At 37.7% G+C, this 27,013-nt stretch overlaps 2 protein-coding genes across 6 annotated transcripts in view; one reads left to right on the top strand and one right to left on the bottom strand.

The window, feature by feature from the left end:
- The window catches only part of NFKB1 (nuclear factor kappa B subunit 1), a 98,217-nt gene extending 93,153 nt beyond the window's left edge, over window positions 1–5,064 (top strand). For all 4 annotated transcript variants that reach the window (XM_075201053.1, XM_075201035.1, XM_075201043.1 and 1 more), the window contains 3 exons: window positions 221–393; window positions 2,418–2,571; window positions 4,365–5,064. In XM_075201053.1, coding sequence (XP_075057154.1) covers window positions 221–393; window positions 2,418–2,571; window positions 4,365–4,543 — 506 coding nt within the window. In that variant the 3' untranslated portion in view covers window positions 4,544–5,064. The remainder of the gene's footprint in view (window positions 1–220; window positions 394–2,417; window positions 2,572–4,364) is intronic.
- Window positions 5,065–7,633: 2,569 nt separating this feature from the next.
- The window catches only part of MANBA (mannosidase beta), a 94,493-nt gene continuing 75,113 nt past the window's right edge, over window positions 7,634–27,013 (bottom strand). For both annotated transcript variants that reach the window (XM_075201015.1, XM_075201025.1), the window contains exons 11-17: window positions 25,754–25,921; window positions 24,251–24,469; window positions 23,536–23,700; window positions 21,890–22,034; window positions 11,296–11,438; window positions 9,750–10,007; window positions 7,634–8,004 (exon numbers count right to left, since the gene is read on the bottom strand). In XM_075201015.1, coding sequence (XP_075057116.1) covers window positions 7,780–8,004; window positions 9,750–10,007; window positions 11,296–11,438; window positions 21,890–22,034; window positions 23,536–23,700; window positions 24,251–24,469; window positions 25,754–25,921 — 1,323 coding nt within the window. In that variant the 3' untranslated portion in view covers window positions 7,634–7,779. The remainder of the gene's footprint in view (window positions 8,005–9,749; window positions 10,008–11,295; window positions 11,439–21,889; window positions 22,035–23,535; window positions 23,701–24,250; window positions 24,470–25,753; window positions 25,922–27,013) is intronic.

The following is a 27,013-nucleotide window of genomic DNA, read 5'->3' as shown; positions in this document are numbered from 1 at the left end:
CAGCTGCATTGGTCATCTCTTTGTACTATTTATATTCTATAACATTGATTGTATAAGTAAAGTAAAACATACTATGTTGTGCTGTTCAAATCAGCATCCATAATAGCAGTCCCAATTCAACTAAAACAATGTACGATTACCTAAAGATACCATAATTGGTTCATTAACCAAAATTCGGCTCAAAATGTGATATGAAAAATGAACCATCTTTATTGTCTAGGGGACATGAAAACCCTCAATGAAGATACAAAGCAGAAACTTTATACACTGTTACAAAATGAAGATGCAGACAAGAATTGGTCCACTTTGGCACAGAACCTGGGCCTTGGCATATTAAACAGTGCTTTCAGGTTAAGTTCTTTACCTTCCAAAACCTTACTGGAAAATTTTGAGGTGAGCAAGATTTTAACTAATTACCTTATTTCTGTTTCAGAGGATATTGTGTAGTTTATTTACTATGTGCACAAAAGTCTTTGTGTTGCCCAGCGCATTCAAAGGTGTATGTTTATCCTCTGCTCCTGGGAGACGTCTCGAAGTGTGTCTAGGTCAGTGGTCAGGGAACAGGGGTAAATTACCCCAAATGGGGTAAAAATTAAATTACTGGGAGTAATGCTGCCGATTCACATGCTGTCAGTTGGATTGTAGACCCCTTTAAATGTGAAATTGCTGTTGTAACAGAAGAGCCTCAAAGGCTGGCAGAGGCACTTCATGAGCTTCGATGCAATAATGAAGCACGTATTGCATTTGAAAACAAAGCAGATCTGTCATATTTTTGGATGTCAACAGCTGCAAAGGCATTCAAAATCGCACATGAGGAGGCAGTCAAAAAGTTGCTGCATTTTGCAACAACCTACCGTTGCAAACAAGGATTTTCCACTCTAACGAACATAAAAACAAAGCAGAGAAATTGAGTGGACACTGAAGACTGTATCCAAATAGCTCTGACATCAAAATGCCCCAATATTGATGCTCTTGTATCAAAAATGAAGCAACATCATTTCTCCAAAACCTGAAGTTTTGAAGTTGAAGCTTTCAAAGAAATTTTGAATAGATTCAATAAAATTTTGAATTCCAATAATTAATAATATATGATTTCCTTCCTTTCAAATGAAGGGGGTAACGTCGGCGTATCTAAATATATTTGGGGGTAAAAGGTAAAAAAGTTCCCTGACCCCTGGTCTAGGTGTACATACAGTTGTAAACATCTCTAGTGTTCTGTGGAAAAGTGTAAACGTTACATAAAAGACCAACCTCCTACCACTTTATAGCTAGCTATTTTAATAAAATAAACTTTAAAAATGTGTGTGAGGGGACATTGCTCTAAACTTCATTAAGTACGGGTCTTTAGGGACACCTTACTTAACTAAGAGATGCTCAATGCAAATTAGCTACCCTACGTCATGTCTCTCACACCACTGACATCAGCACTAAAATTCTGAATGCTGTAATGCAGACCTGCACTGAAATCTGACTTCAAAAATGACTGAACATTTGCAGCATGAGAACATAGCGTCAGTGACGTAAACGTCACTTGAAAGCTCGACTGTTGGATTTATGCACAGTCATTTTGTATAGGAAGTCGGAATTCAGTGCAGGTCTGCAGTACAGCATTCGGAATTTTAGTGCTGATGTCAGTGGTGTCAGGATTATCATCATTGCAAACACTTACCCCACTCCTCTCACAAGTAACACTTGAGCATTATTTTAATGTATGAATTAGGTCATTGCTGTTACTAAACAACCTATACATATGTTCAGAACTGATTATTTAAAAGGGCTCTGGCATTACTTAATGAGTTCTACATATGGAGCAGAACTGTTTATTTAAGTTCCACTCCACTCCTTTCAAGAATCGTGCGGTGCAGAGATTTATTTTCTGCAGAGCTCCGCCCCATCTGGCTCTATAAACCAGGCTGCTTTCAGTGTATGTTAGTAACAGTTACACTTTAAGGGTTTATCTCTTCATTCTAATATTATCGCCATCATATTTTCATTCATATTAAGTTTCTTTATCTTCATCCACTTCATTCTTGCTCTATTTTCCTTCAACAACATTCTTGAATAAAATAATAAAAATGGAATTAGTGACATGTACACAAAGACGTCACTAATTTATGATTCTGTGTAATCATTTCCTCAAAGAACTTGGTTTTTAAATGACAAAAGGAAGTGTGTTGTGTACGGACATTCTGTTTGACTTTACAATTATCTATAACATTTGTTCAAACATTATACTCATGGTCGCATTTTCACATGCTCTGGGGGTTTGGTTTGGGGTTTTTTACATGTTTTAACCAAAATGTGGGTGACGTCCAATTTCATACATTACAGTCAATATGTACATTGTAGTAGAAGGGAAAGTTGAGGTTTGTTTGTGTACTATGAGTAACAGAAGTATTTCTCTTGCCATGTTGCAGGTTTCTGGAGGGACAGTAGCTGAGCTTCTATCTGCCTTGAAAATAATGTCATTCACTGAAGCTATTGAAGTCATTGAGCAGTCACAACAAAGGCTCACTAGCACATCCCCAGCCACTGATTCTTATTCTGAGTTATCATTCGTCACACAAACAGGTGATTATGTCTTTTATGAGTACAAGGAAAACATAATTCATGAGTGGTAATCGGTTGAAACTTTAGGGTAGAATTCAGTATCCATTTGATATGTGTCTGTGTGTAAATGAAATCACTGACAAAACGGACAATTGCATGATGAAAAGGCAAAAGGTGATTCCCCCCCTGGGCATACACCCTATCCATACTAGGCTGCATCTCCAGATACACCCATTTAGCTGGCATATTGCTTGCTCTGCTGCATAGATACATTATGATGTTAATCAGCACAGATCTTTTGCACCATATTAAGCACAGGGATGAATTCTCTAGGGAAATTGGGGTGGAGTACGTTATTCTGATGCCTTTAATAGCACCAAGGAGGCTATAGACAAAACAATTCCGATTACAATAATATTGACATGGTCTAAATGCAGACTGACCTTTAAATAGACAGAGGACATTTCCGAACACACTGGAATGCGACTGGTATAAATTGCATTCATACTGCATGCCGGAACTTCTCTTTGACGTCACTAAACAGAGCAACATTAAGAATTTGGAATTTAAAACGGCAATTGCAGGACCCGGCGCCTAACCCTATGATGAAATTGTCCTGTTGCTGTATATAAATTAATGGTGATGATGATGGGTCCTGACATTGCCGCTTTGAAAGTACAGGTATGCAGTATGTTCGCAATTTATACCAGTCTGCATTCCAGTGTGTTTGGAAATGTACTCTGTCTTTTTTAATGTAATTGCAACTGAATTTAAACTATTTCAATGTTATTGCAATCGGAATTGTTTTGTCTTGTTTTGTCTATATCCTCGTCTGTCTTAAAGGCGTCGGAATAATGAGTAGCACCTTGAAATTACGTTAGCAATAAATGTACCAACTTGCCCGAGGAAAAAAAACAAACATGGGCTGATCGCCATGGGGCTCATCCCAACATCCCTGTGCAGAGTGTGTTGGGGTAATATTTGTAAAATGTTTCAAAATATTATTTTAGTGTGCGGAACTACAAGACCGAGCAAACTCTGGCAGCCATAAACTGCTTGGGTATACTGGCACTTCTAGACCTACAAGTATCAGCATGCCATGGTATTTGGGGTCTGCTGGGACCTGTAGTGCCACATAACAGTGTACAAATAAACAAACACACAGACACTTCTTCAATTAAAGACTTATGCTTCCCTTAATGTCCTCTTTCATCCTTTCTTTTTTTGTCTGGTAATCAGGTAATTAGGAGCCACAACGCAAATGGGCTAGGTTTTATACATTTATTTTATTACACGTTTAAAACGGTGGTCATAATCATCAAGTTGATAATGATGACTGGTGTCCATAATATGCGCCACATTAACATAGGCCTGTTTGCAGCTGCATTCTTTTTTCTTAAGATACGCGCAGCTTATAATAACCTGGTAAGAGCGACAATTTGTGTCCCACATTATTCGTGTATGTTGTTGGGCGCAAAACTACGCTGAATGCTAAATGAGTCTCACTGCACTTCCTTATGCAAGCAAAACAGTCAATTGTCATGGAAGCTTAAGCACTTATATTTTTTTATGTTAAAAGATGCCTTATCGTCATCAGATTATTTTATATTTTAGGTTTAGTCGCTTTTGAAATGGCTCCAGCTACAGCTCATAGCTGTATATTATTATTAAGCAGCTTGTCAAGAAAAATGTTATATTGTTACCAAATCCATTTCAGTACTTTTCACAAACTTTTGTCTACATATTTCACATGTAGTACTATTAATCTTCCCTCAGGTTTCTTATTATGTTTCTTTATGCTGTTTTGTGCATAGATGACCATAGAAGAACATCAGATGAATACAAGCAGCAGTTTAACGAGAGCTTGTGTGACAGCGGGGTGGAAACATCCTTTAGAAAGCTGAACCTTTCACATTGTGAATTTCAGAAAGCAGGTAATGGACATTCAGAACAACTTTCCGTACTTGATGCCCCTCTCATCTGCAACAAATAATGTTTGTGAAGAAAGAAAGGGCTGTGTCCCTTGGCAACTTTTTGAGTGCGGAAATTCACTGGTTGCACAGTGATTATATGTGTCAGAAAAATACACTGGAAAAGCTAGAGACGTTGAAAGAAGACGGGTGTGAATTGAGTATAAAGCATATATATGTTATACATGCACAACGACATACAGCTGATATTGTACAACCAAAGATAATGAATGTCGAACACGCAGGGTTTCCACTGCGCACTTCCTCATTTCGTAGACCACTTGATCTGGATGGCTGACGCCTTTGAGCTTGTTGGATATTGCACATGATATATTTGTTTCAAATTACAGTTAATTCTGCCGTTCTTAAATTGTCAGTAGAGAAATCTGTGACCTAGAGGAATATTTACGAAAATGCAGTGGAATACATGTCATGTCCGACACCTAGTAACCAGTTTTTCATCCCTTTGTTTTAATACAGTATTATATATTTTTAGAAATGACTTTTTTTTATTGTGCTTTTGTAATAAAATTTTAAAAGCAAACATTGCCAGCATACTTTTTTTTTTTTAAACTCTTTATTTGTTACAAGAGGAAACAGCACAGAAAAAAAGCAAACAAGAAGTAAAAACCAACAACTGTGTTAAGACAACAAGATGTCTCCTCTTATTTTAAATTTTTATAGTAGAAGGAAGGGGTAGGAAAGAGACGAGAGGAAACAAAACGGGTTAAGGAGGGGGAACGGGGGGGAGGGTTGGGAGGGACAGGCACGTATATCACCAAACCTATTACAAAGGAAGTTGTAAGCAGCATATTTACAGAATAACGACCTATAAAATAAATAAGAAAATAGAAAGTAGACCGCAGGATATATGGATCTCTTACCCATGGTGCACGACGACCAACCTGGAGGATCCGGAGACGGCCCAGAGTCTATGTACCATTAGAGGACGAGAGAGCCAAAGGGGGTAAACAGCTACGGCTTTGTTGGAGAAACCACGGGACCCAAACCTTGTCAAAGTTGTAGGATTTATCGTGAAGGTAGCATGTAATACTCTCCATGCTTGCGATATGCCAGATGTAGTTTTGTAAGGCCTGCATAGAGGGAGGGTTTGGATCTTTCCAGTGCTTAGCCCTTAGGGATTTGGCAGCAGCTAGTATGTGGGATATCCGCTTGTTGGAAGGGGCGGTCTCATCAGGGATAGGGCGAGAGAGAAGGAACGACCAGGGATCCTTAGTGATCTGTTGTTCAGATACGGAATTAATAAATGCAAGGACCATGTTCCAATAAGGGATTATACGGGGACAGGTCGCCAGCATACTTTTTTAATTAATGTCTGTTTTTTAAATTTTATTTCAACTTTGCAATGGTCTACTCTTCAGTATTTACATTTGAAAAATAAGAACAATCTAATAGGAAACAGAGTTATTACATGTGATTTTTTTCATACTGGCACATAAAGACTGAGGAATTGGCACAGCAACTGTAGGGTAATGGGAATAAATGGAGCATGTGAGATACAAGTGAGCCCGGAAAAAAATGAATGATAAGAGAACAGATAGAGTTGAAGTGCTATGAGGAAGCTTGGGGATCAGGGGTCAGGAATGGGTTAAGGACAATACAAGGGAATCAGGGCCTCGTATAGAGGCACACATGCCTGGCACATAAAACAGTCACACCTGTAGACATACAGTACTTTGACACAGAGAGGCAGATATTGAAACACTCTGAACCCAAAAAAGGGATTTTTATACTTGCGATAAATCCTTTTTCCATTGAGGGACATTGGAACACGGGTGTATAGGCATAGCGTTGGAGTTTTGGCACTTTAAATTGGATTGTAAAAGTCAAACTCTTGTCCCTCTATATCCCCACAGCCTGATGGAAACTTAAGTAGTTTTTTAACAAAGCCCCAAAGGACAGAACTAAGGAGAGATTTAGCAATAAGAAAGGAAAGAACAAGGTTCTCCAACAACAGAAACTGTTAGACTACAACTTTAAACAAAGAGAACAGAACAATAGTATAAAAAAGGTGGATGATCCCCCAATGGACTTAGTGAAAAGAATTCAACGGTGTAAAAGATTACCCTCACTTTTGCCACCCTGAGACCCGGTTTCTTCCTATCACTCCTTTCTCCTGGACCTCCAGAACTTATCCATAGACTCATTTCATAAAGTATCTCCTCATGGTCTTGATCTCGCCACATGGTCAATCTCCCATCCTCCATTTTTCCTCATGGACTATGCGGTATCTGAAGTGGTACTTATTGTTGCACTGTAAATTACTCAATGCTGTACCTAAATTTCGTTTTATTATTATTTTTTGATACACTATTTTAATTTCATTCTCTGCAGACTGCTTGCCTGAAACCTTGTTAATTGGTGTCTATCATATTCCCACTGTTCTCCCTTGCTGCCTCTTGCCTCTTCCCCCTGCCCCCACCCTCTTCCCTATTGCATCCACACACCCCGTGGCTCACCCAGAAACTGCTCCCATACACTCCATGCCACTGTCTCTTGCCAAAGCCTCCTCTTTCATTCCCCCCCCCCCCTCGCCCTGCCTTTCCTCATACCATGCCTCCTTGGTCACGTCCCATACCCATACTCTTCACCCTGCCCTATTCTGCATCCTAGACCCAGTACAACCTTGTGCACCTGTAACCCCTGCCAATCTCATCCACATTTCCCGAGGTCCCACTCTCCCTTCCTCCTGTGCCCTTTTGAACACCAGATCAATCTGCAAAAAAATTCCCTCTGTCCATGGTCTCTTCATATCAACTCTCAAACTTCCTTCTCTACACCTCTGTCAACGCTTCCCCTGCTGCTCTCTCGTCATGGGGCCATTCGTCCACCCATACTATTACATCTCCGCTTTTTGAAACCCGCAGTTTAGTAAATATATCCCTTGATGTGTTTCAAAACAGATGAGAATGGGTCTAGCTGTGCGTTACAGAAATAATGGAAAAATGTCTGCTTTAAGGGTGGAAATAAGCAGTATACCAACCATATTTTGGCCAAAAGACGAAAATAAATAAGCAAAATTAATAAGTAATTAGCAGTGAGAAGAAAAGAAGAAATAGCTGTCCTTAAAAAATAGTCCAAATAGCTTGGTATTAAAATAGTGAGAGATCATGATTTATTTGTAGACTCAAAAGATTTTTCAATATCAGACAATGCAAGTATCCGTGTTCTAGAACAGTTTCCAACTCCAGTTGTGATCTGTGTCTAACTGTATCCAGAGAGTCCCCATTCATCATTGTTAATAGATGTCTCGTAAAGTAGTTATGCGGAGTGACTTCTTCAGTTCATCAATGGTGATTGGTTCCCAAGCATAAAAATAAATTACTGTCTTCTCCTCAGTAAGTAGAAAGCCGTTCTCACTAAACCTTCCAGCTATGTCCCAGACATCCAACCACACAAAAGCAGCTGGACTGGAACTCCTCAGTGTGAATATATATGCTCCATTGTTCTTAGCGATAGCCACCTGGAGAAATTGAACAAGATGTCATGAATTAATCCTAAACACAATATATATATATCAATCACTCACATTTCAAATTCCTCATTTTACTGTGGGTGCCAATGTCTACACCATTACACTTTTTAGGATATTGAAAATATAATGCTTCTTGATTTGAATGATCCCAAAATCCTGAAACAAAAATACTGAACAAACATGATAAAGACTTTTTAATAACAAGTGGCTACTTGCCACCTTTTCAGGAGCGCACGCAGGATTGTCAACCCCCCCACGAGAGAGAGAGCTGCTGCGCATGCGCCCATGCTGTCCTATACAGCAGCCGCAGCGCTGTCAAAGAAGCGTCCGCGGCGGTGCTGTATACAATACAGCACCGCCTCGGATGCTTCTTTGACAGCGCCGCGGCTGCTGTATAGGACAGTGCCGCTATGGTGGGCACTAAGTTAGCACAGGGGGGGGTTTCTGGAGATTCAGAAACCCCCCCTGCGTGCGCCACTGCTTTTTAATAATTTCCATGGACTATGTGGCACTTCCCTCCCCACCAAAGCGTATGCAGGCTAAAGGAGTAACAATTCAAAGATACGCCAAAAATGTGATACGGACATATGTGTATTTTGTGTACATGTGCGGGATGAAAATGTGCAACTTACACCCCAAAAAACACGGATACACATCCATCTCTAAACGAGCCTGCAGTGTTTATGGTTATGTAAAATGATCATGAAGAGGAATTCATTTGTTTTTATATAACACTGATTTCTGATGATGCCTCCTTAAGATGACATTTGTCTCTATAGACATTAAACTAGGAAAAGGATACATGTAACAATGTGATAATATTAGTGGTAAACAACTAATACCTAGTTCCTTCACTGGCTCCCATTCCCCTTCAGAATCCTCTTTAAGCTCCTCACACTCACCTACAAGGCCCTCGCCAACTCCACTGCGCCCTACATCTCCACCCTCCTCTCTATTCATGCTCCATCCCGCCCTCTCCGTTCTGCCTCTGACCGTCGCCTCTCTTCCCCCCTTATAACCTCCTCCCACGCGCGTATCCAAAACTTCGCCCGCGCTGCCCCCCTCTACTGGAACAAGCTCCCTCCCTCCATCAGAACTTCCCCTAATCTGTCCAGCTTCAAACGGGCCCTAAAAACCCACCTTTTTCTTAAAGCCTTTCTGTCTCCCACTTAACTTCCTACCATATCTTCTGCCTCTGTCCCCCTACTCTCCCTCTCTCCCCTGCGTCTCTCTGTCTGTCCACCCCCCCCTTAGATTGTACGCTCCTCTGAGCAGGGCCATCTCTCCTCCTGTTTCCACCACTTCTAACTCTGCACTCCAGCTACTTAGCCCTCCTCCTCGAGGGTCCTCCACCCCACGCCCACTCTCGCTCCCTCCTCCCCCCTGGGGGTCTCCCTGTCTTCCGCGCCCTCCTTCTTGGGCCCCGTCGTTTGCGGATCCTCCCTCCCCCTTCCCCGCCCTCTCTAGCTGTGCATTGAGCGTACTGAGTTGCTGTGTTTACTGTACTGTGCTGTCTCCCATTGTATTGTAATTTTGTTTGTCTCTGTACGGCGCTGCGGATGCCTTGTGGCGCCTTATAAATAAATATTATTATTATTATTATTATTATTAATAGTTTGCATTTTTGAAAAAGTGCACATAAAATTACAACATTTTATATATTTTTCATTAAAAATACATAACTTAATAGATCAGATAGTTTTTGCACAGACATCACACTAAAAAGTCCTTACTGTGATATTGGATTTCAATAGTCCTTGAGCCTGTTTTGGCGAGCTTAGAAAATGCCAGTTTTTGGCACCATAGATTTGTCCTTTCTGTAACAGATAGAAGACCACCACACTATTTCGCCTGGTGGTATTGTCACACCTTCGCAATAATTCTGTAATTAACTCCTTGTACACTAGGCCAGAACTCCTTGCCTTTAAAACAAACTCTTGTGTAATGCTTTCACAAACTGGTACCAGAGAATTCCATTTGTAGACTTTAATCTGACAAGAGAGGTAAAAAAATAAAGTTACAGACTCGGTCTAACCAATAACGTTGTGGTTTATTCTAAACATTGCCCAGATTGCTAACCTCTTGGTTTCAGCTCCTGGTTTGACTGGCAAGTTTCTCATAACAAATCTGGGGGTAAATGTATCATACCCTGGTTTTTGCAACTCGCGGGAGATCGGCGTGTTCGCAGCTTAAATTTAAAGTGGCGCTGCCTTGTAAAGGGAAACTTCCCTTTCAACTGGGGTATGATACATTTATCCCCTGGTGGGAGTATTAATTGGAAAGAAGCGACAACTGTGTCTATAAAAATGGATTAGCAACATCTTGGCTCCATAGCTGATCACTCTATCGTGCCAGAAATTATCTCTAATAGATGAAGAGCTACCACCAGTGGGATCCACTAGCCCCTATCTACAGACCATGGGAAAATGTAACCCATTCATACAACTTACTAGAGTGCAAGAAGCATGACTCCAAAAAGAGTGGTAACCATTATGAAGGGCAGGGTATGCTCACACAGGCCAGCTAGCTAGTTACCACACTTATCACTAATCACAGTGCTAGGATTTGGCTTCCCATCTTGCAGTCATTAAGTAGTGTGCACATGGTAGTTCTACGGAATGTGATGTGTGCTATCTGGTTCCAAGTTCATCCTGAACTATAAGTTGAAATCTAAAATCAGAAGATGGTCACATGGTGCAGGATGAACCTGGAATATCCAGACAGCACAAAAATTTGGGGGCATGACATTGCTTACTGGGCATGCATTCAAAGCAGGCGAGTGTGGCTGGCGATGGCATACCTGTAAGTTGGATAAAAAAAATAAATCATAAACGCACAATGCTGGCTTAATGACATGCGGGCATATTGAGGAGGCAGTATGACTGGACCCCAATACTGTTAAACTACCTTGGGAATCACTTTAACCAGACCCCAATCACTACTAGCTTCAATTAATAGGTGCAAACAGGCTCCAGATAATGTAAAACAGGGATGTCATCAATCTAAGACAGCGAGGGCGTGTCCACTCTAAAATGTCAGCAGCTTAAAAGGACATGTCAACCTTCAACCAAGTATTTTTAATTTGATGTCATGTGTGTCACAGTTTGTGTCTTTTAGATCAAGCTGTCTCAGATGCTCTTAAAAATGCAGCTATTTAGGTCTTGTTAATATGCTCCCTGAAATATTGGGTAAAGGGTGAAAAAATATATTCATACCTCACACTTGTCAAAAAAGCCTCAAGCTCACACTAAAATACAATTCTGAAAAAGTGAAACTTACTGCAAGCTTGAAAGAGCAATCCTTCAGCAGATCAGACACTCCATAGATGTGTAAAGTATCTTTCTCTTCGTATGCGCTTGTTGCGACAGGGGCAAAGAAATCTTTTGCATAGTAATGAAGCATTTTCCACTTGCCTCCATACTCTATAAAGTAATGAAAGAATGAGTGAGCAAAGTATTTGGGATTAATTGTGTACTGTTTTTCAGGATGTAACCTACAATATACACTGTGCTGTACATTATAAGGATATTAAAGGTCAAGTGGCAATTACGTGACCATCTAATAGGCAAAGGGCAAATACAAAGTTACAAATCTTGGAACTTGAAGAAGAGAAAGACTTGTTGAAGTCAAATAATTAGATGAAGTCATGCTAAATGAATAAATAACGGTTATAGTTTCCTCTGCGGTTGCGATTCGTACACATCGGCGTACGAAGGTTAAATACACAATCACATAGGAAAACACAGTAAATACACTTACATTCACACTCACATCCGTAAATAGTTCACTTTTAATAAAGTTTAAAACTTACATTCTTTTATTATCAAGACAGAAATTTATTACATAAAGGTAAATTCTATATAAAAGATATTTATGGTTCAGGTACAAAGAAATGTATATAATCCACATTTCACCAGCAGGAATCTGGTATCATTCGAGGAGCAATCGCACATTGTAGCCACTAGTTATGGTTACAGGGGCACACCCGGGGGGGGGGGTTTCCTAGTCCCCACAAAACTCCTGCCCTACCTGGGGTGCCGTATGCTTACTGTGGCTGGCCTTTCTCCCGGGACCAGCCACTACTGCTTGTAGCTTGCAATCACCTCCCAGTCAGTCCCCTGCTGTGTGAGTACAGCTCTCTGCCGGCAGTTTGTCCGCGCCCCTTTCTCCCACACAGCCAGCATGGGTGTTATGCAGGAGGCAGCAGCAGAAGGTAAGAATGTGTGTATGTGTGCGTGTCTGTGCTTATCTGTGTATGTGACAGCTTACATGTCTGTGTTTGATAATAACCACCTCTATCGCACCAGGACAATCCCTAATCCTCTAGATTAGGAAATTAAACTCTCTCTTAGTATTGCAGTCTTTATATTGAATCCGCCTCTAGAGGTAGGTGCACCCACACAAATGAAACAATCTGAGACACAAACTATAGAGCACCTAATGTGTCTAAGGGGCACTCAAGGGATAATTAAAATTATATGAAGACTTTATTGATATGCATTAAAATAATATGACTTGTATGACATTGGTTAGTAGAGAAATATTAAAAACAAGTATATGACAAAATGACCCAGAAAATAACAACTGTTAAGATCGATAGACAAACTATCGAGACGCGCTGTTTCCCCAATAATACGTTATAATTGCTGAATGAATGCTAACTGTAAGGGAATTGTTATAAACTCCTCTTGTTGAGATGTAACACAAGCAGGGTTGGATCTAAACCTCGTGAGTCTAAAACATAAACGGACATGTATTCCTCATTGGGAATTCCCTATATTGAAATGTATTCAGATATAAAGTATTTAGAAGTTTAGAAGTCGCAATGGTAATGACATAAGTGTTATGTCCTTATGACTGAAGAGGATCCTGTATTGTCCCAAATTGAATATCAGTTCTATAGAAAAGGTATATTCCCTTTCAAAGTTAGATCATACTCTATCTGACTGAAACTCTCATATAATAAAATAATTTCTGCTCTAATGGAGTGTTAGAACCTATAGATGTGAGAAATTCCTCATATCTCCTCACGGAGACTGAGAGTATGCTTGATCTATCTCAATTCGTTATATCTAAACTATGTGAGCATCAGTAAGTAGGATCAGGGAGTAGAAACTAGATTCAACCCTATAGCATTCACACTAAATAATGTTATATACAGCAGAGGAGAAACAGCGCGTGTAACGCCGACGTGCGTTTCACTCTGCTAAGCTTCGTCAAGGCAACCAGACTTGGCGTCTTGATTGGCTATTTAAAGAGGAAGAAATGCCCTTCATTAGACGTCATAACAAGCTGTTACCATGGTAACGTTCTAGTATACGTTGTGGATAGTATTCAGAGTCCGCCTCCTAATGAGTGTCATTTTGAGCCGTTACCATGGTTACTTTGAACGCTCAGACGTGACAGCGAATTCAGTAACATGTTGGTTAATCCAGAGGTAAGTGTATATTGATTAGAGAAAAGGGGGAATGAAGTTATCCTGTTAATATACAGTTAGAATACAAGAATCAGTCCACATGATATGGCAATAAGTGCTATTTTATAGCCCTTTATACCTCATCCAGGTTGTCATTAAGAGAGAAAGTTGTAAAAAGTATGGTTCATAGGTGAAACGTCCCGGTTATGGATAATCATGAATATGATTCCCAACTAAACTGATCCGGCATCCATTATTAGGTGGCAGAGAAGTCTGTTAAGACCACTATAGTATAAAACAGGCATGAACATATACATGCGGAAATCTATTTAAAGATATATTTGAAGAATATTTTTTAAGGATCTTTATTAGAATAAAGACCCCCCAATATTAAGGGATATATAATTATCTACGATGAAATAAAAACTCGATGTGTAATCATACAGATATCATAAGTGCATAGGAAATGCCCAAAGGCAATATGATGAGATACTCTAGGTCTCAATAAAGTGAGATATATAAAGAAATGACACAAAAAATATAAGGTGACACTAAGTAAACATTAAGACAATAAAGGGCCTTATTCCAAGGGCCTGAATTGAAGGGATTGGTGATACAATGTGCTAATTATTAATATCCAGTTCCTTAATAAATTCAGGATGGCTCACAGAAATACTGAAAAGTTGTTATGGTCATTAAGACCCTTGGGAACAAGACTATTCATCAAAAAGATTTTTTTCGCTTCCCTCTTGAGAAGCTCCAAATTAAGATCACCACCTCGTAGACCCATGTGGATCCGTTCCATGGCAAATGCCTGGAGTCCCATAGGTTTGCCCTCATGGCATTTGATAAAATGTCTTGCTACAGTAATGATTTGTTTGTGATTGTGCATATCCCTTTCCGCTTTTCTGATGTTACCAATATGCTCTAGCACCCTCTTTTTGAGGGGTCTGCTATTCATGCCCATATATCGTAAATTACATGGACAAGTGAGACAATAAATCACATTGGGAGAGTCACAGTTCAGAAATTCACTGATCTTCCACGCTTGTTATGACGTCTAATGAAGGGCGTTTCTTCCTCTTTAAATAGCCAATCAAGACGACAAGTCGGGTTGCCTTGACAAAGCTTAGCAGAGTGAAACGCGCGTCGGCGTTACACACGCTGTTTCTCCTCTGCTGTATATAACATTATTTAGTGTGAATGCTATAGGGTTGAGTTTAGTTTCTACTCCCTGATCCTACTTACTCATGCTCACATAGTTTAGATATAACGAATTGAGATAGATCAAGCATACTCTCAGTCTCCGTGAGGAGATATGAGGAATTTCTCACATCTATAGGTTCTAACACTCCATTAGAGCAGAGATTATTTTATTATATGAGAGTTTCAGTCAGATAGAGTATGATCTAACTTTAAAAGGGAATATACCTTTTCTATAGAACTGATATTCAATTTGGGACAATACAGGATCCTCTTCAGTCATAAGGACATAACACTTATGTCATTACCATTGCGACTTCTAAACTTCTAAATACTTTATATCTGAATACATTTCAATATAGGGAATTCCCAATGAGGAATACATGTCCGTTTATGTTTTAGACTCACGAGGTTTAGATCCAACCCTGCTTGTGTTACATCTCAACAAGAGGAGTTTATAACAATTCCCTTACAGTTAGCATTCATTCAGCAATTATAACGTATTATTGGGGAAACAGCGCGTCTCGATAGTTTGTCTATTGATCTTAACAGTTGTTATTTTCTGGGTCATTTTGTCATATACTTGTTTTTAATATTTCACTACTAACCAATGTCATACAAGTCATATTATTTTAATGCATATCAATAAAGTCTTCATGTCTGTGTTTGAACCTGTGTGTTTGTGTATGTGTGTGTCTGTGCTTATCTGTGTATGGGACAGTTTACATGTCTGTGTGTTTGACAAGGTGTGTGTTTGTAGCCACGCCCCTACACATGCCCACTGGTATCGTGGCGTGGAAACCCCCCTCCTCGAATCCGGTGTTTGCCCCTGGGTTAATATAAGATTAATTTGCAAAGATACTCTGTTAATGGGTTCGTTTAAACCAGATTATCAGTGGGTCCCTGAAGCAAGAAACGTACACAGCTGTTGGAGTGAGTTGCCCCCCACCTTTCCAGAAGGATCGTTTAAATTGACCTATGACCTGCATTGTACTGGACCACCATAAACCCTGAACCAATGAAGAACTCTTAGTGTTATCTTTGTGTCCATTGTGACATCACTGGTTTTTTTTCTAACCAAACTGTATATAAACAGGCCACTGGTACAGTAACACTCTTTCACAACACAGATTTCAGAATTGATGAGCTGTTACTGGGTCCAGTGCACACGCGTATGTATTGGTAATTAGTGATGGGAAATCTAGTTAATTTTGAAGATTAGTTCATTCTGATCTAGTTCACACAAAAGATTAGTTCATTTCACTCATTTGACTCAGTAGTTCATTTAGTTAATTTAGCTCAGTTAGTTCAGTTAGATCACTGCTGAGAGAAGTGATTGGAGACATAGAATTAGTCTATTACACATACTGTAAATGAGTTATAGTCCTGTTAATATTATCAAATAAGTTTAATATGTCAGATCATTTTTAATATTTTAAAAAGGGCAATCACTTATACAAAAACTAGTAGTGACACGTTGAGCTCTGCAAAGTTAATTACATTTTCATTATTATTTTTTATTTCCATAATATGCAAATGAAAAAGACCCAAATTCAGAGTATTATAAAGTGTCAATTTTTTGCTTTTAAAATTGAGATTAGTGCAATCAGGATATAGGGGAGATGAATCAAACCTTAGAGGGGAATTTTTACAGCTGTAAAAAGACCCAAAATAGGTATTACGTCACTGGGGGTGGGGCCAAAATGGCGCAATTCATTAAGCCCCGCCCCCTACACCCATACCCTGCTCCAGGAACTCCCAGACGTAACCAACATAATGTTGGCAATTATGACTAATCAGCTTCTGTCATTTATCTAGCAGAGTCTATAAAATGGCACAAACTGATTAATTGCAATGGGCAACGTTTGCACTTTATCTCTCTTGAAGGTTTAATACATCTCCCCTGTATATATGTTGCAGTAAACAGAACTACAGTATATAGCATGCAGCACTCAGCAGTGGTGTGTCTTGAGCTGACAGGGAAGAGAATGTTTCCTGTGACTCATGAGCTAAATGATTGAATCATTTCACTCTCTGAATCATTTCACTCTCTGAATCATTTCACTCTCTGAATCATTTCACTCTTCGAATCATTTCACTCTTCGAATCATTTCACTCTTCGAATCATTTCACTCTTCGAATCATTTCACTCTTCGAATCATTTCACTCTCTGAATCATTTCACTCTCTGAAATGATTCAGAGAGTGAAATGATTCAGAGAGTGAAATGATTCAGAGAGTGAAATGATTCGAAGAGTGAAATGATTCGAAGAGTGAAATGATTCGAAGAGTGAAATGATTCGAAGAGTGAAATGATTCGAAGAGTGAAATGATTCGGAGACTCGTATGACTCAGTGAGTGAAATGAACTAGATGAACTATTGAACTCCTGAGCGAGGAGAATGACTCATGACTCACAGTCAGTGATCAGCTCCAGAGTCTCACACAATGTCTCAGCACAGCAGTGCCACCTCTGGTAGTTTAGAGGTACTGACTCATGAGTATTATATGAGAGAGCTGAATAGAAACAAAAGAGCCAGTGTGAATGAGAGAGTGAGTGAGGCTGCTGGAGCTGCTCTGCTTTATCTCTAACTCCTTCCACTTGTTTTAGTCCCTGGTGAACTAATCTTTGCCAGAGATGTGAACTAAATGATTTGGTTCACTTTGAAGATTAGTTCATTTAAACTAATCATTCGTGAACTACCCATCACTATTGGTTATAGTTTGTTATATTTTTACTATTAAATCTGTGTGTTTTGGAACCTCGCTAATCAATCTTTATTGGTGACAATAGTAACAGACATTACAGACTCTTATAGTGAGGGCACTCAAAATTCACAATAATATGTTTTATGTTTAAAATAATAAACTTTATTTCATTAATCAATTTTTTTTTAATTGAAACGCCACATTTTGAATTCCTTTACTAAAAGATAGAAATCTTTTAGAGAGGTGCTCCTAATAACCGAGGTGTCATTTAAATAACTATAAGAAAATTGATCAGTTAGTTCATGTAATAAACCAAATATTAAAGTGTATAACGTTTGAACAGTTTCTTTCATAGTATTATTAAAATCACCAATGTCGACTAGAGCCATAAGATCAACTCTACTAGCTACAAATGTCCACTAGTGATACTGTGATATTATAGTTCTGACTGTCTATACTGCCTGATTCAATATTTTAATCTTGTAGTTGTTATATCATCACAGGTGCTACAAAATATCGTATAACTCTCTAGTAACGCAGCCCATTATGTTCAGGGTTAGCTGTTAACTGGCAAAAATACTGCGTGTTAGTTCTACTAATATAGAAATTGAGTGATGGTATCTATATATTATACTACATGATAGTATATCTATATTACACCAAATCTAAGTAGCGAGTTGCAATCCAATACATAGTAATTAATCAAATAGATTCCTGATGTGATTTGTGTTATGTTGGCCTTTCGTTCCGTCTGTTCATTATGAAGGAAGGAAGGAAGGAAGATCTTATCGGTGCTTGATGTTATGATTAATGCTAAGTGACTTTATCTTTATTAGAATACACGCACTGTTTGTGAATTGTTGGTAATTCAGTCATGTGTGTAAATCTGTAACAGCAGAATAGATTTAGAATAAATCAACTGCGCTGAATAGGATTTATAAAATAGCAGAACTGTGATATAAAACTACAGTGATTATGTTGGTTTCCAAATCGGCAACTGCTACGGAGTAGCACACGTAGAAATAACTCTCCTATTATATTACTACAATATTATTCCCTTGTTTTCAATGGGGAATAAGGAAACTAAACCCTTAATATGATTTCTGCTATGCTATCTTTATTTAATTAAAAATGAGTGAGAAAGTACCAGATCAGCACTAAATATAGTTATTATTAAGGATTCTCTTTGTTGAAAATAAACACGCTGTGTTCGTGACTGTTTATTCACTCGCAGTCATGTTGTAAATATCTGTAACATAATAGATAAAAATCACAATCTATAATATAAATGTCTAGTGGCGTGTTTTAGTCTGTCTGTGTGTGGGAAAAATAAAACCAAGCTGCAGCGCCACCTGCTGGGCGGAGTTATACACTGACCTACTAAATTCTTAGTGTGTGTGGAAAAAAAAATTCAGAAAGGGCTGAAATTTGGTATACTAAGATGTTTTTAATTTGTTAATTTAATTTGTTCATTGTTAAAAGTGTTAATAAAGATTTAAAAAAAAAATATATATATTTCTTAAAGGAGAAGTGACAGTTGGGAGTGGTTGGTGGTTGAGGCCTGGGCTATGGCCCAAATGCATGACAAGAACCTTTTTAACACCTTAAGTAGCTTGATTTGACTAGAATGCATGAGTATCATGCACAGGTTAACTTGACTATAATATAAGGGCTGCAGTTATTAATATTGATTTTCAAAAACGGTAACCACTACTGAGTAAGTAGCACACAGAGATAAATCTCCTATTAAACTGCTGAAAAAGTATCCTAATAACTCATTTGTTTTGGCATATCAGTTCTCTGGTCTGTTATAGAATATTACTTAATGATGTTCTTGGAACAACAGCAATAGATTGATTAGTTATTGATTTTAGAAACTGCAAGACAGAATTGCATCTATGTTTGGTACTATAGTTATACTGACGTTCTAAATAAATGAAGTTTACGATTAAACTTATCTAGTTTATAATCATGTTATTTGCTGACAGGCTTCATTGTGACTTGACCACAATATCCACTTATATATTAATGGTAATAGTGGTGGTATTTGTTTTCTGCTTAATCTAGCTCCCCTATGTTGCTTCAAAAAAAAGGGGGAGCACCACTCTTTTCAAAAAGATCATGATCGCCCAACAAAGCCCGCCACAAAATTGATAAAAATACAACTCTTAACAAATCTCTGCATGTTTATTTGCAAAATATCTGAGTGCAACAACATGTGTGGCTCATATTTGTACTCTTGGAACCACCTTACACCAACCACAACTAGTATATCATTATTGTTGGGAGACTGGTAGTTATTCAGAAAGGAATAACAATTCCTCTTTTTCTAAACTTTGCAAAACTTAATTTTTTTAAATAAATTAAAAAAAACAGAAAATAAAAAGTTAAAAAAATGAGAAAAAAAAACCCTTGCGCCACCTCCAGAAAACTATTGCGCATTCCAGTCAACCCATATAAATGGGGTGCCACTCTTATCGGGAGATTCACAGCTATTCAGAACGTTATGACAATATTTTACATTTTTGTCCAATTGTTTTGTTGTAAATAAGTTAAAAAATATGTTATTTTCTGCTATTATGCTAAGTTGCAGAAACTACTTAAAGGTCTTCAGTTTTAAAGACACTAATGGTATATTCAGAAAATGCAAAAGGTATAATTTGTGTGGTTACCGCACAGAATAAGGACTGCTACTGCCATTGGAATGTAATGAGTCCAAAAGTGCCAAAATAGGCTGAGCACAGGGGTGAGACAATGTCTTAGCAGGAAAGCGGTTGAAAACAAAATAAATGACATTACTAAGAATTGCTTAGACAAATTTATATAATAACTGTATAATATATATATTAACTGTATAATATATATAGAGATATATATATATATATATATATATATATATATATATATATATATATATATATACATATAATCTATGTAAATTATGTATCATAGCAAAGCATCAATTGACTAATGTACAATATAGAAAGCATTTTTCCATGGATGAATTTACAATGATTAAGTTTTAGTTTTTAATGGTTTTGGCCAGGCCTTTTTTTTTGTTTTGGCATGTACTGAACATATGCCCAATATCTTGCATTTAATGTATATTTATTGCAACCATATGACGTGCTGTTCCCACAGTTGGCACTGCATACATAAATAATATGTGCAAACCAACAATTATTAGCATTTTTATATCTGATCCTAGATGGGCGCACAAAAATTAATTAAGTCCAGATAGTATCAATTCCAAAAGAATATCTGTGTTCTAGATTTTTTTCTTGCATAAATGGCAAGTACAGCTCTAAGCAGTTTAGTTCACAATGCTTAAAGAGCTAGCGATTATAAGAACAACTAAAAGGAAAATATACTTTTTGAGAAATTGGTAATAAGGTTATCATTCCTCTGAGTTTTCCTTGTACTATGTGCAAATGTACAACTGAGAGGTAGATTTTCAAGTTAAACAAAATTGAATATTTACCCTTTTAGGGAAACTTCAATACTGACAATTAAAAAAAAACAACAATTTGAACTTAAATAAAATGTATACAAACTTTATTTACAATTACATATTAAACACCAAATTGAAAACATAACAAACCAATGCCCTGTCAGATACATTCCTTCTGGTGATAATTTATAGCAACCAATTAGATACATGTACCTGTGCTACCTACCACCTGTTGTACAAGAAGCAACTGAATGTGGATTTTACTATGATCATTTACATTAAGTCTGTATACTTTTTACATAAGGCCAACCTAGGTTTTTGTCACCAACACATTGAGTGTTCTGACCATATTCAAATCCAAGCGGATCTCAAGATACATTTAGATTTAAATCTGGGTATAAGTATCCTCTGCCTAAATGTTTCATGTTAACAGACAGAACAGACTGCGGTATACACACAAGCATATGTGCAATGTAAGGCCACATCAGAACGCATACAAAAAAAAAATGTATATTATAAAACAAATTAACAACTCAAACAGTATAATCAATAAAAATTATGGTTGGTTTAAAAAAAAAAAAAAATAATAATATTCCTTTAACATAAATACATAAATTAAAATGTTCTTAAAGCATACTGTATATACAATGCCTTTTTACAAGCTGTTAATTGCGTACACGTGCTAGCTTGTGGCACTCAAAGATGTACTTTTCCAAACAAAGACTATGCTGTGAGTCATCACTATCAGTCACCACTTACACCTGCACTGTCGATGCTGCAAACGATACATCTGGAAACAAAACGTACTTAAGGGAAACCAGGACTTAAATCGGCCACATCTGCCTCGGCACTCCCTTACTGTACATTGTCTATTGTCTGTACATTGCCTCTTCCCCTCCCCCATTCCACCCTTCAAGTCATAGGCAGTCGTAAGTGTCATTTGCGTTCAGACATGAATTGCATTCAATTGCTTTCATTGGTGTAAGGTTCTTTTCTTAGTATGTACAGAGCGATTTCACGCAAGATACAACACGTAAATGGACTTCTGTCCGCACATGAACCAGGTCTATAGCCTTTTGTCAGGCTTCCAACGTACCTATTGATGACCAAGAGGGAGCTTGCCAGATATCGTTCAACTGCCAGTAGAGTGCCCCCATTGTGAAGCCAAGTCCATTCACAATCTCATTCTGACTACGCCTGTAAAATTCAGTCTGCAGTTTTATACACTGAGCCTGCATTACCTAGGAAAGATCACACAGATTACTCCGTTATTCTCCAATGTAAATTCTGGAAAATGATCTTGTCCTTTTGTTTACATGACTAAAATAGAAGAGCACATGGTGTCCAGGGATGTGTGGCAGGAACAAAATACCTGTGGCCAGGCCTCCCTTAAGGGTCCGGCCATGGCAAATTATAGCGGGGACAGATAGGGCTCGTTAAAGGAAGGGTAAAGTGACTAAGCAGACCAATAGCTTCCTACTGGTCTGCACAGTCCCACCCCTCCTGGGCAGCATACACAGCAATGGAGTTTGCCTAGGCTGCATGCACAGCTAAGAGTAGCCAAGGGGTATCACACAGCCTGTGTTGGACCAAAAAATGTGAACACCAGGGCCCAAAATTACTGTCAGCCTCCCGAATGATGACAAACAGGGTCTGCTATATAGAGTGCAATGCAACCCAAACTATGCCTTGTTAACAATACAACCATAGCAATATTCGTATATACCAGTAACTACCTATATTAAAAGAAGTACAAACACAAACATGAGTAAAAGTGCAGTAAAAAAACAAAAAAAAAGTGCAAAGCTTTTTTGGAATAAGAATTACACTCCATTTTATAAAGTGTGCAAGAAAAAGTTTTCTTTACTTTAAGATTTTTATTGTTTGGGACTAGAAACAAAAAAACATGTCATGGACATCAAATAACATTAAAAATACTTGCATTATAAAAGTCATGTAAAAATGACTTATTTCTAACAAAAATATTTTAAACTGATCAATAAAAATGAAAAAAAAATATGTCTATTATAAAAAAAGTTAGCATTTTGACATTTTCTACTACAAAAATAAAATTTCTGAGTATTTTCAAGTGTGAATTGCACTTTCATTGTGTTGTATTGTTTTAGGCAACATTTTACTGTACCCAGATTCTGTAAAATGCCTTATTTTTTAGTGCTAATCTAAGCAACACACATTTTATTTCATTACGATAAATTTCAACCTGCACGACATAAAAGTTACTTTAAAATGACACATTTTTATAGAATGTGACTTTAGAACCTTTAAGTCCAATTTTGATTATTTTTATAGATTAAATCCAATAGTGTCTTTATATATCGGGTTGAGGTACCAAAGCTATCAGAACAGTGTTCTACACCATAGTAACAAATATCTTTCAGATTCACTGAGGTCTCTTCCTCTACCCATGGCTGCTAAACATATCCTGCACTTTTATACATACTTATTTTTTCCCCCTTACCAAAATTTCTCAGTTTACAACAGTGGATATAAACTATAATCTATTTATCTTTGTTTTTAACTTAAAGAAACATACAACCATAGGAAACATTGTTAATATATGTATTACTTTGCTATTTGCTTGGAAGCACGTGATTTTAAAAATAAGTATCTCTGTAGCAAAATTCAAAACATTTAAAATACACATTAGCCTACACCTCGGACCTTTGTCTACAAATCTACACCAACACAGTGACAGACATCTCAGAAAACCACTCACGTTACCTGGGTTAGGTACAAGGTATCTTGAAATTCTTTAATAGGATCAGTGTTCTTAGGCATATTATAGTGGAGACCAGCTTGAAAAATCATCTGATCATTTCCTGAAGTATGATGCTGCCGATGTGCAGTAAAGTTACTAGTGTAGGACCAGTCTTCAGGGGTGGAAATCTAAATAAGAGACGTTATGAAGGTATGTATCATACCAGAGCTTACATCTGATTAAATCACCACTTGAAAACTGAAAGGACAGATAAAACAGATGGGAAAATATAGCAAAACGGATACTGTTTTGTCTATTGTGCTGGAAGAACTGCAACGGTGGAGCTATTCTATGGACTGAGCCAATATTTAGAAACTTCAGCCAGTCAATTCATTAGAAACTAATGTCCTTATTGAGGCATGAGGCACATGATGTGTGTAGGTTCCAGGAATCACAGCATTAGTAGCAATAAAGTAGTCATGAGAAGTCACGAGAAAGAAGATAAGGCTTGATATTAAGGCATTATATTTCTGTTCTAGAGGCGTTAAAGGTTATTTATATTATAACTGTTCATTTAGTGAGCATAAAATGTCTTTATAAAAGACCTAAGTGCTGGTACTGAGAAATGTAAATACAAAAAATAATAATAAATAATAATAATAAATAATAAAATATAAATGAAAAATACAGTAAACTAGTTTTTATAGAATAATATTTAGCCCAGTATTTATGTTTTACTTGTTGTATTGTACTAAATGATGGCCACGATTGAAAACCATATTCAGAAACAAGGCGAGCTTTGGGGTATAATGTCCAGTCCCAGCAGTCTGTCATGTAATTGTAGTAGTGGGTATCACCATAGTGATTGTCATACGGATTTTTGGAAAGCCAGTTTTCTTTAATCGTCTCTTTCCCATTGGTTGGACTTGATGCAATGAAAGGACGAGTCGCATCCATCTGAACAGAGACAGAAACAGGAGGATCTGAGGGGACATTCTTGAAGGACTGGTAACACTTACAAATCTTGAAGTCTATGCTGTGATTTAAATACAATTTTTTACCTATCAAGCATGTATGGAGGTGTCTGTCCCCAAGCCATGAACCACTGGACACCAATATCACATTTCAGCTAACAATGAGGGAGAACTGAATCCATCCAGTCCTCTTCAAAAGGCCTGAATAAAGATACTCATATTTAAAGTCTATTGAAAATTGGACAGACTCAGTTCTCCTGCGGCTTTCAGCGACTGGTAACAGGGAAGATGAGGTCCACACTATTCCCTTCTATTGCTACATTAACATGAAAATAAGATGAGGATATTCAAAAGCGACCATTCGCTTTATGAAAAATAAAGTGCGTGAATTTTTGTGTTGCTGCATGTGGTAGCTGGTGTTACCTGGGCATTGCACAGTGTAAAATTATTACTATTCTGTAAAGGGTTGTGTCTGGCCCAGTGTGTTTATGTACAAGCATATCTTTCCACGTGTGTGTGTGTGTGTGTGTGTGTGTGTGTGTGTGTGTGTGTGTGTGTGTGTGTGTGTGTGTGTGTGTGTGTGTGTGTGTGTGTGTGTGTGTGTGTGTGTACTTTCACACAAGTGTGCTTTTTGGTTTCTATAAATGTCTCTTTGTTTATCTGTTTTTATATAAACATGTCTATAGGCGAAATAAATTGTTACTCTATGTATGTACAAAATGTTTATATCGTTATGCATCTACAGTATGTTTGTATATTACTGTAAATTAATTTTGTGTTGTAAATTGTATTAGCCATTCCTGCAAATCTACTTTAGTTTGTACAGACTATTAATTACCGATAACTGCTCCGAGTTGTAAGATGACTTTTGTTATTTTTAATAGTAATTCTTGTACTGTTTGGAGCATGGAGTGAATGTATTTTTATCAAAAAGTGATGTTACCGACATTTTAAATAGAAAGAAATGGCTTTCAAGTGCATGATAATTTCTAAAAGCACATTTAGCAATACAGTTCTAACAGCTAGGTAAAGCCCTGTGCTGTGAATATAATTACACATGTATCTCTTAATATTAACATTAAAAAAAAAAAATCAAAGGCAATATGAATAAAATAAGATAGTGTGAATTATACTTTTACATTTAACTAATGTAGTCATCTACTAGTCATTTCTCATGTACCTATGTTGGTCAAAATCCCACGTTAATGCAAGTTCTGAGCTACGACGTGCCTTCAAACTTCAGTTTAATTGTTTTCTACCCACTCACCTTAAGAACAAGCTCTCTGATGGTTTTTATGTACAAGGCCAAATAGTCTTGTACATAAATTTCTTTCATATAGGTGGGTATTGAAAACCAGTCACTGGCAATTGCAACCTCATTCTCATTGTTGCCACTCCATACAATGATGCAGGGGTGAGATTTAAGTCTTTGAATCTAGAACATCAACACAAACATAAATATTACATTTTGCACAATAAAAATCAGCATTTTCACTGTTAAAAACAACTCAAGCAGGTCTTTAACAAAAAAAAATAATAAAAAAATGTAGTTTTAAGTTGAGCATATGAATTATAAAATGCTAAACAATAATTTGTCTTGCTCACTCTTGAGGGGTTTCTCACATATATTACTAACAAACTATTTACCTTTTTGGAGCAATTAGATACACTGAAAATGTGGCTTGTGCTTGTCCTGTTTTTTTAGTAAGAATTCAGAAAAAGCTCTGAATTTCTTTTCAATTTGACATTACAGAGAAACAAGTGTTATGCGGCGCTAAGAATTCCTGATTAAATCCATTTTGACTTCATGATGTAAGAAACTAAAACGTGAAAAATGCAAAAGGGGGTGAATACTTCTTATAACCATCGTATTAACCATGATAGCAAGCCCGAACCTGTCTCTCTGTCCGCAAAACCTCACCATGTATGTGGGCGGTGCGGCTGCACCCACGATAATGTTGTTGCGGGTGGCTTGTCTTTCAATGGGGACGGCTCAAGAATCTCTGATTCTTAGTCGCCAGCCGGTGCATGCACAGCGCATTGCAAGGCCGAAGCTATGTGTGGTGGATGACTGCGGCCGGAAAAATGGGAGAACACCAAGAGATACACAGGGAAAGAAGGGTGGCCACAAAAAAGGAACAAGGCAAAAACAAAGATGGAACAAGGCCAGGGTAACTATAAACACAAGGTGCAAGTTGGAGACACAAAGTGCAAGGGACACAGTAACCAATATACACACACAAAGGTCCTCATTTGGAGTTATTAGTAAGTCAAACTAGAAGTCAAACCTTGAAACAACCATGTCGTTCTGCAGGACTGCAAATTTAAAATGTGGCAAAAGATCACTTAACTGTAAATCGCACTGTAAAAAATAAAGCTGCCCAGCAATCATGTGCTACATGCAAAGGCATTACTTTTCATGCATGCAAAAAACTGCATTTGCACCTCTTTTAGCACAACGTGGTTTGTACATGTGCAGATTTGTGTTTTGCTCTTAAAGCCAAATAAGGCTAAAAGAAATTATTCA

This window comes from Mixophyes fleayi, chromosome 1 (assembly GCF_038048845.1).
Source record: "Mixophyes fleayi isolate aMixFle1 chromosome 1, aMixFle1.hap1, whole genome shotgun sequence".
NCBI classification, from domain to species: Eukaryota; Metazoa; Chordata; class Amphibia; order Anura; family Limnodynastidae; genus Mixophyes; species Mixophyes fleayi.
Note: the sequence above shows the minus strand (reverse complement) of the source record. Positions and strands in the feature narration are given on the sequence as shown.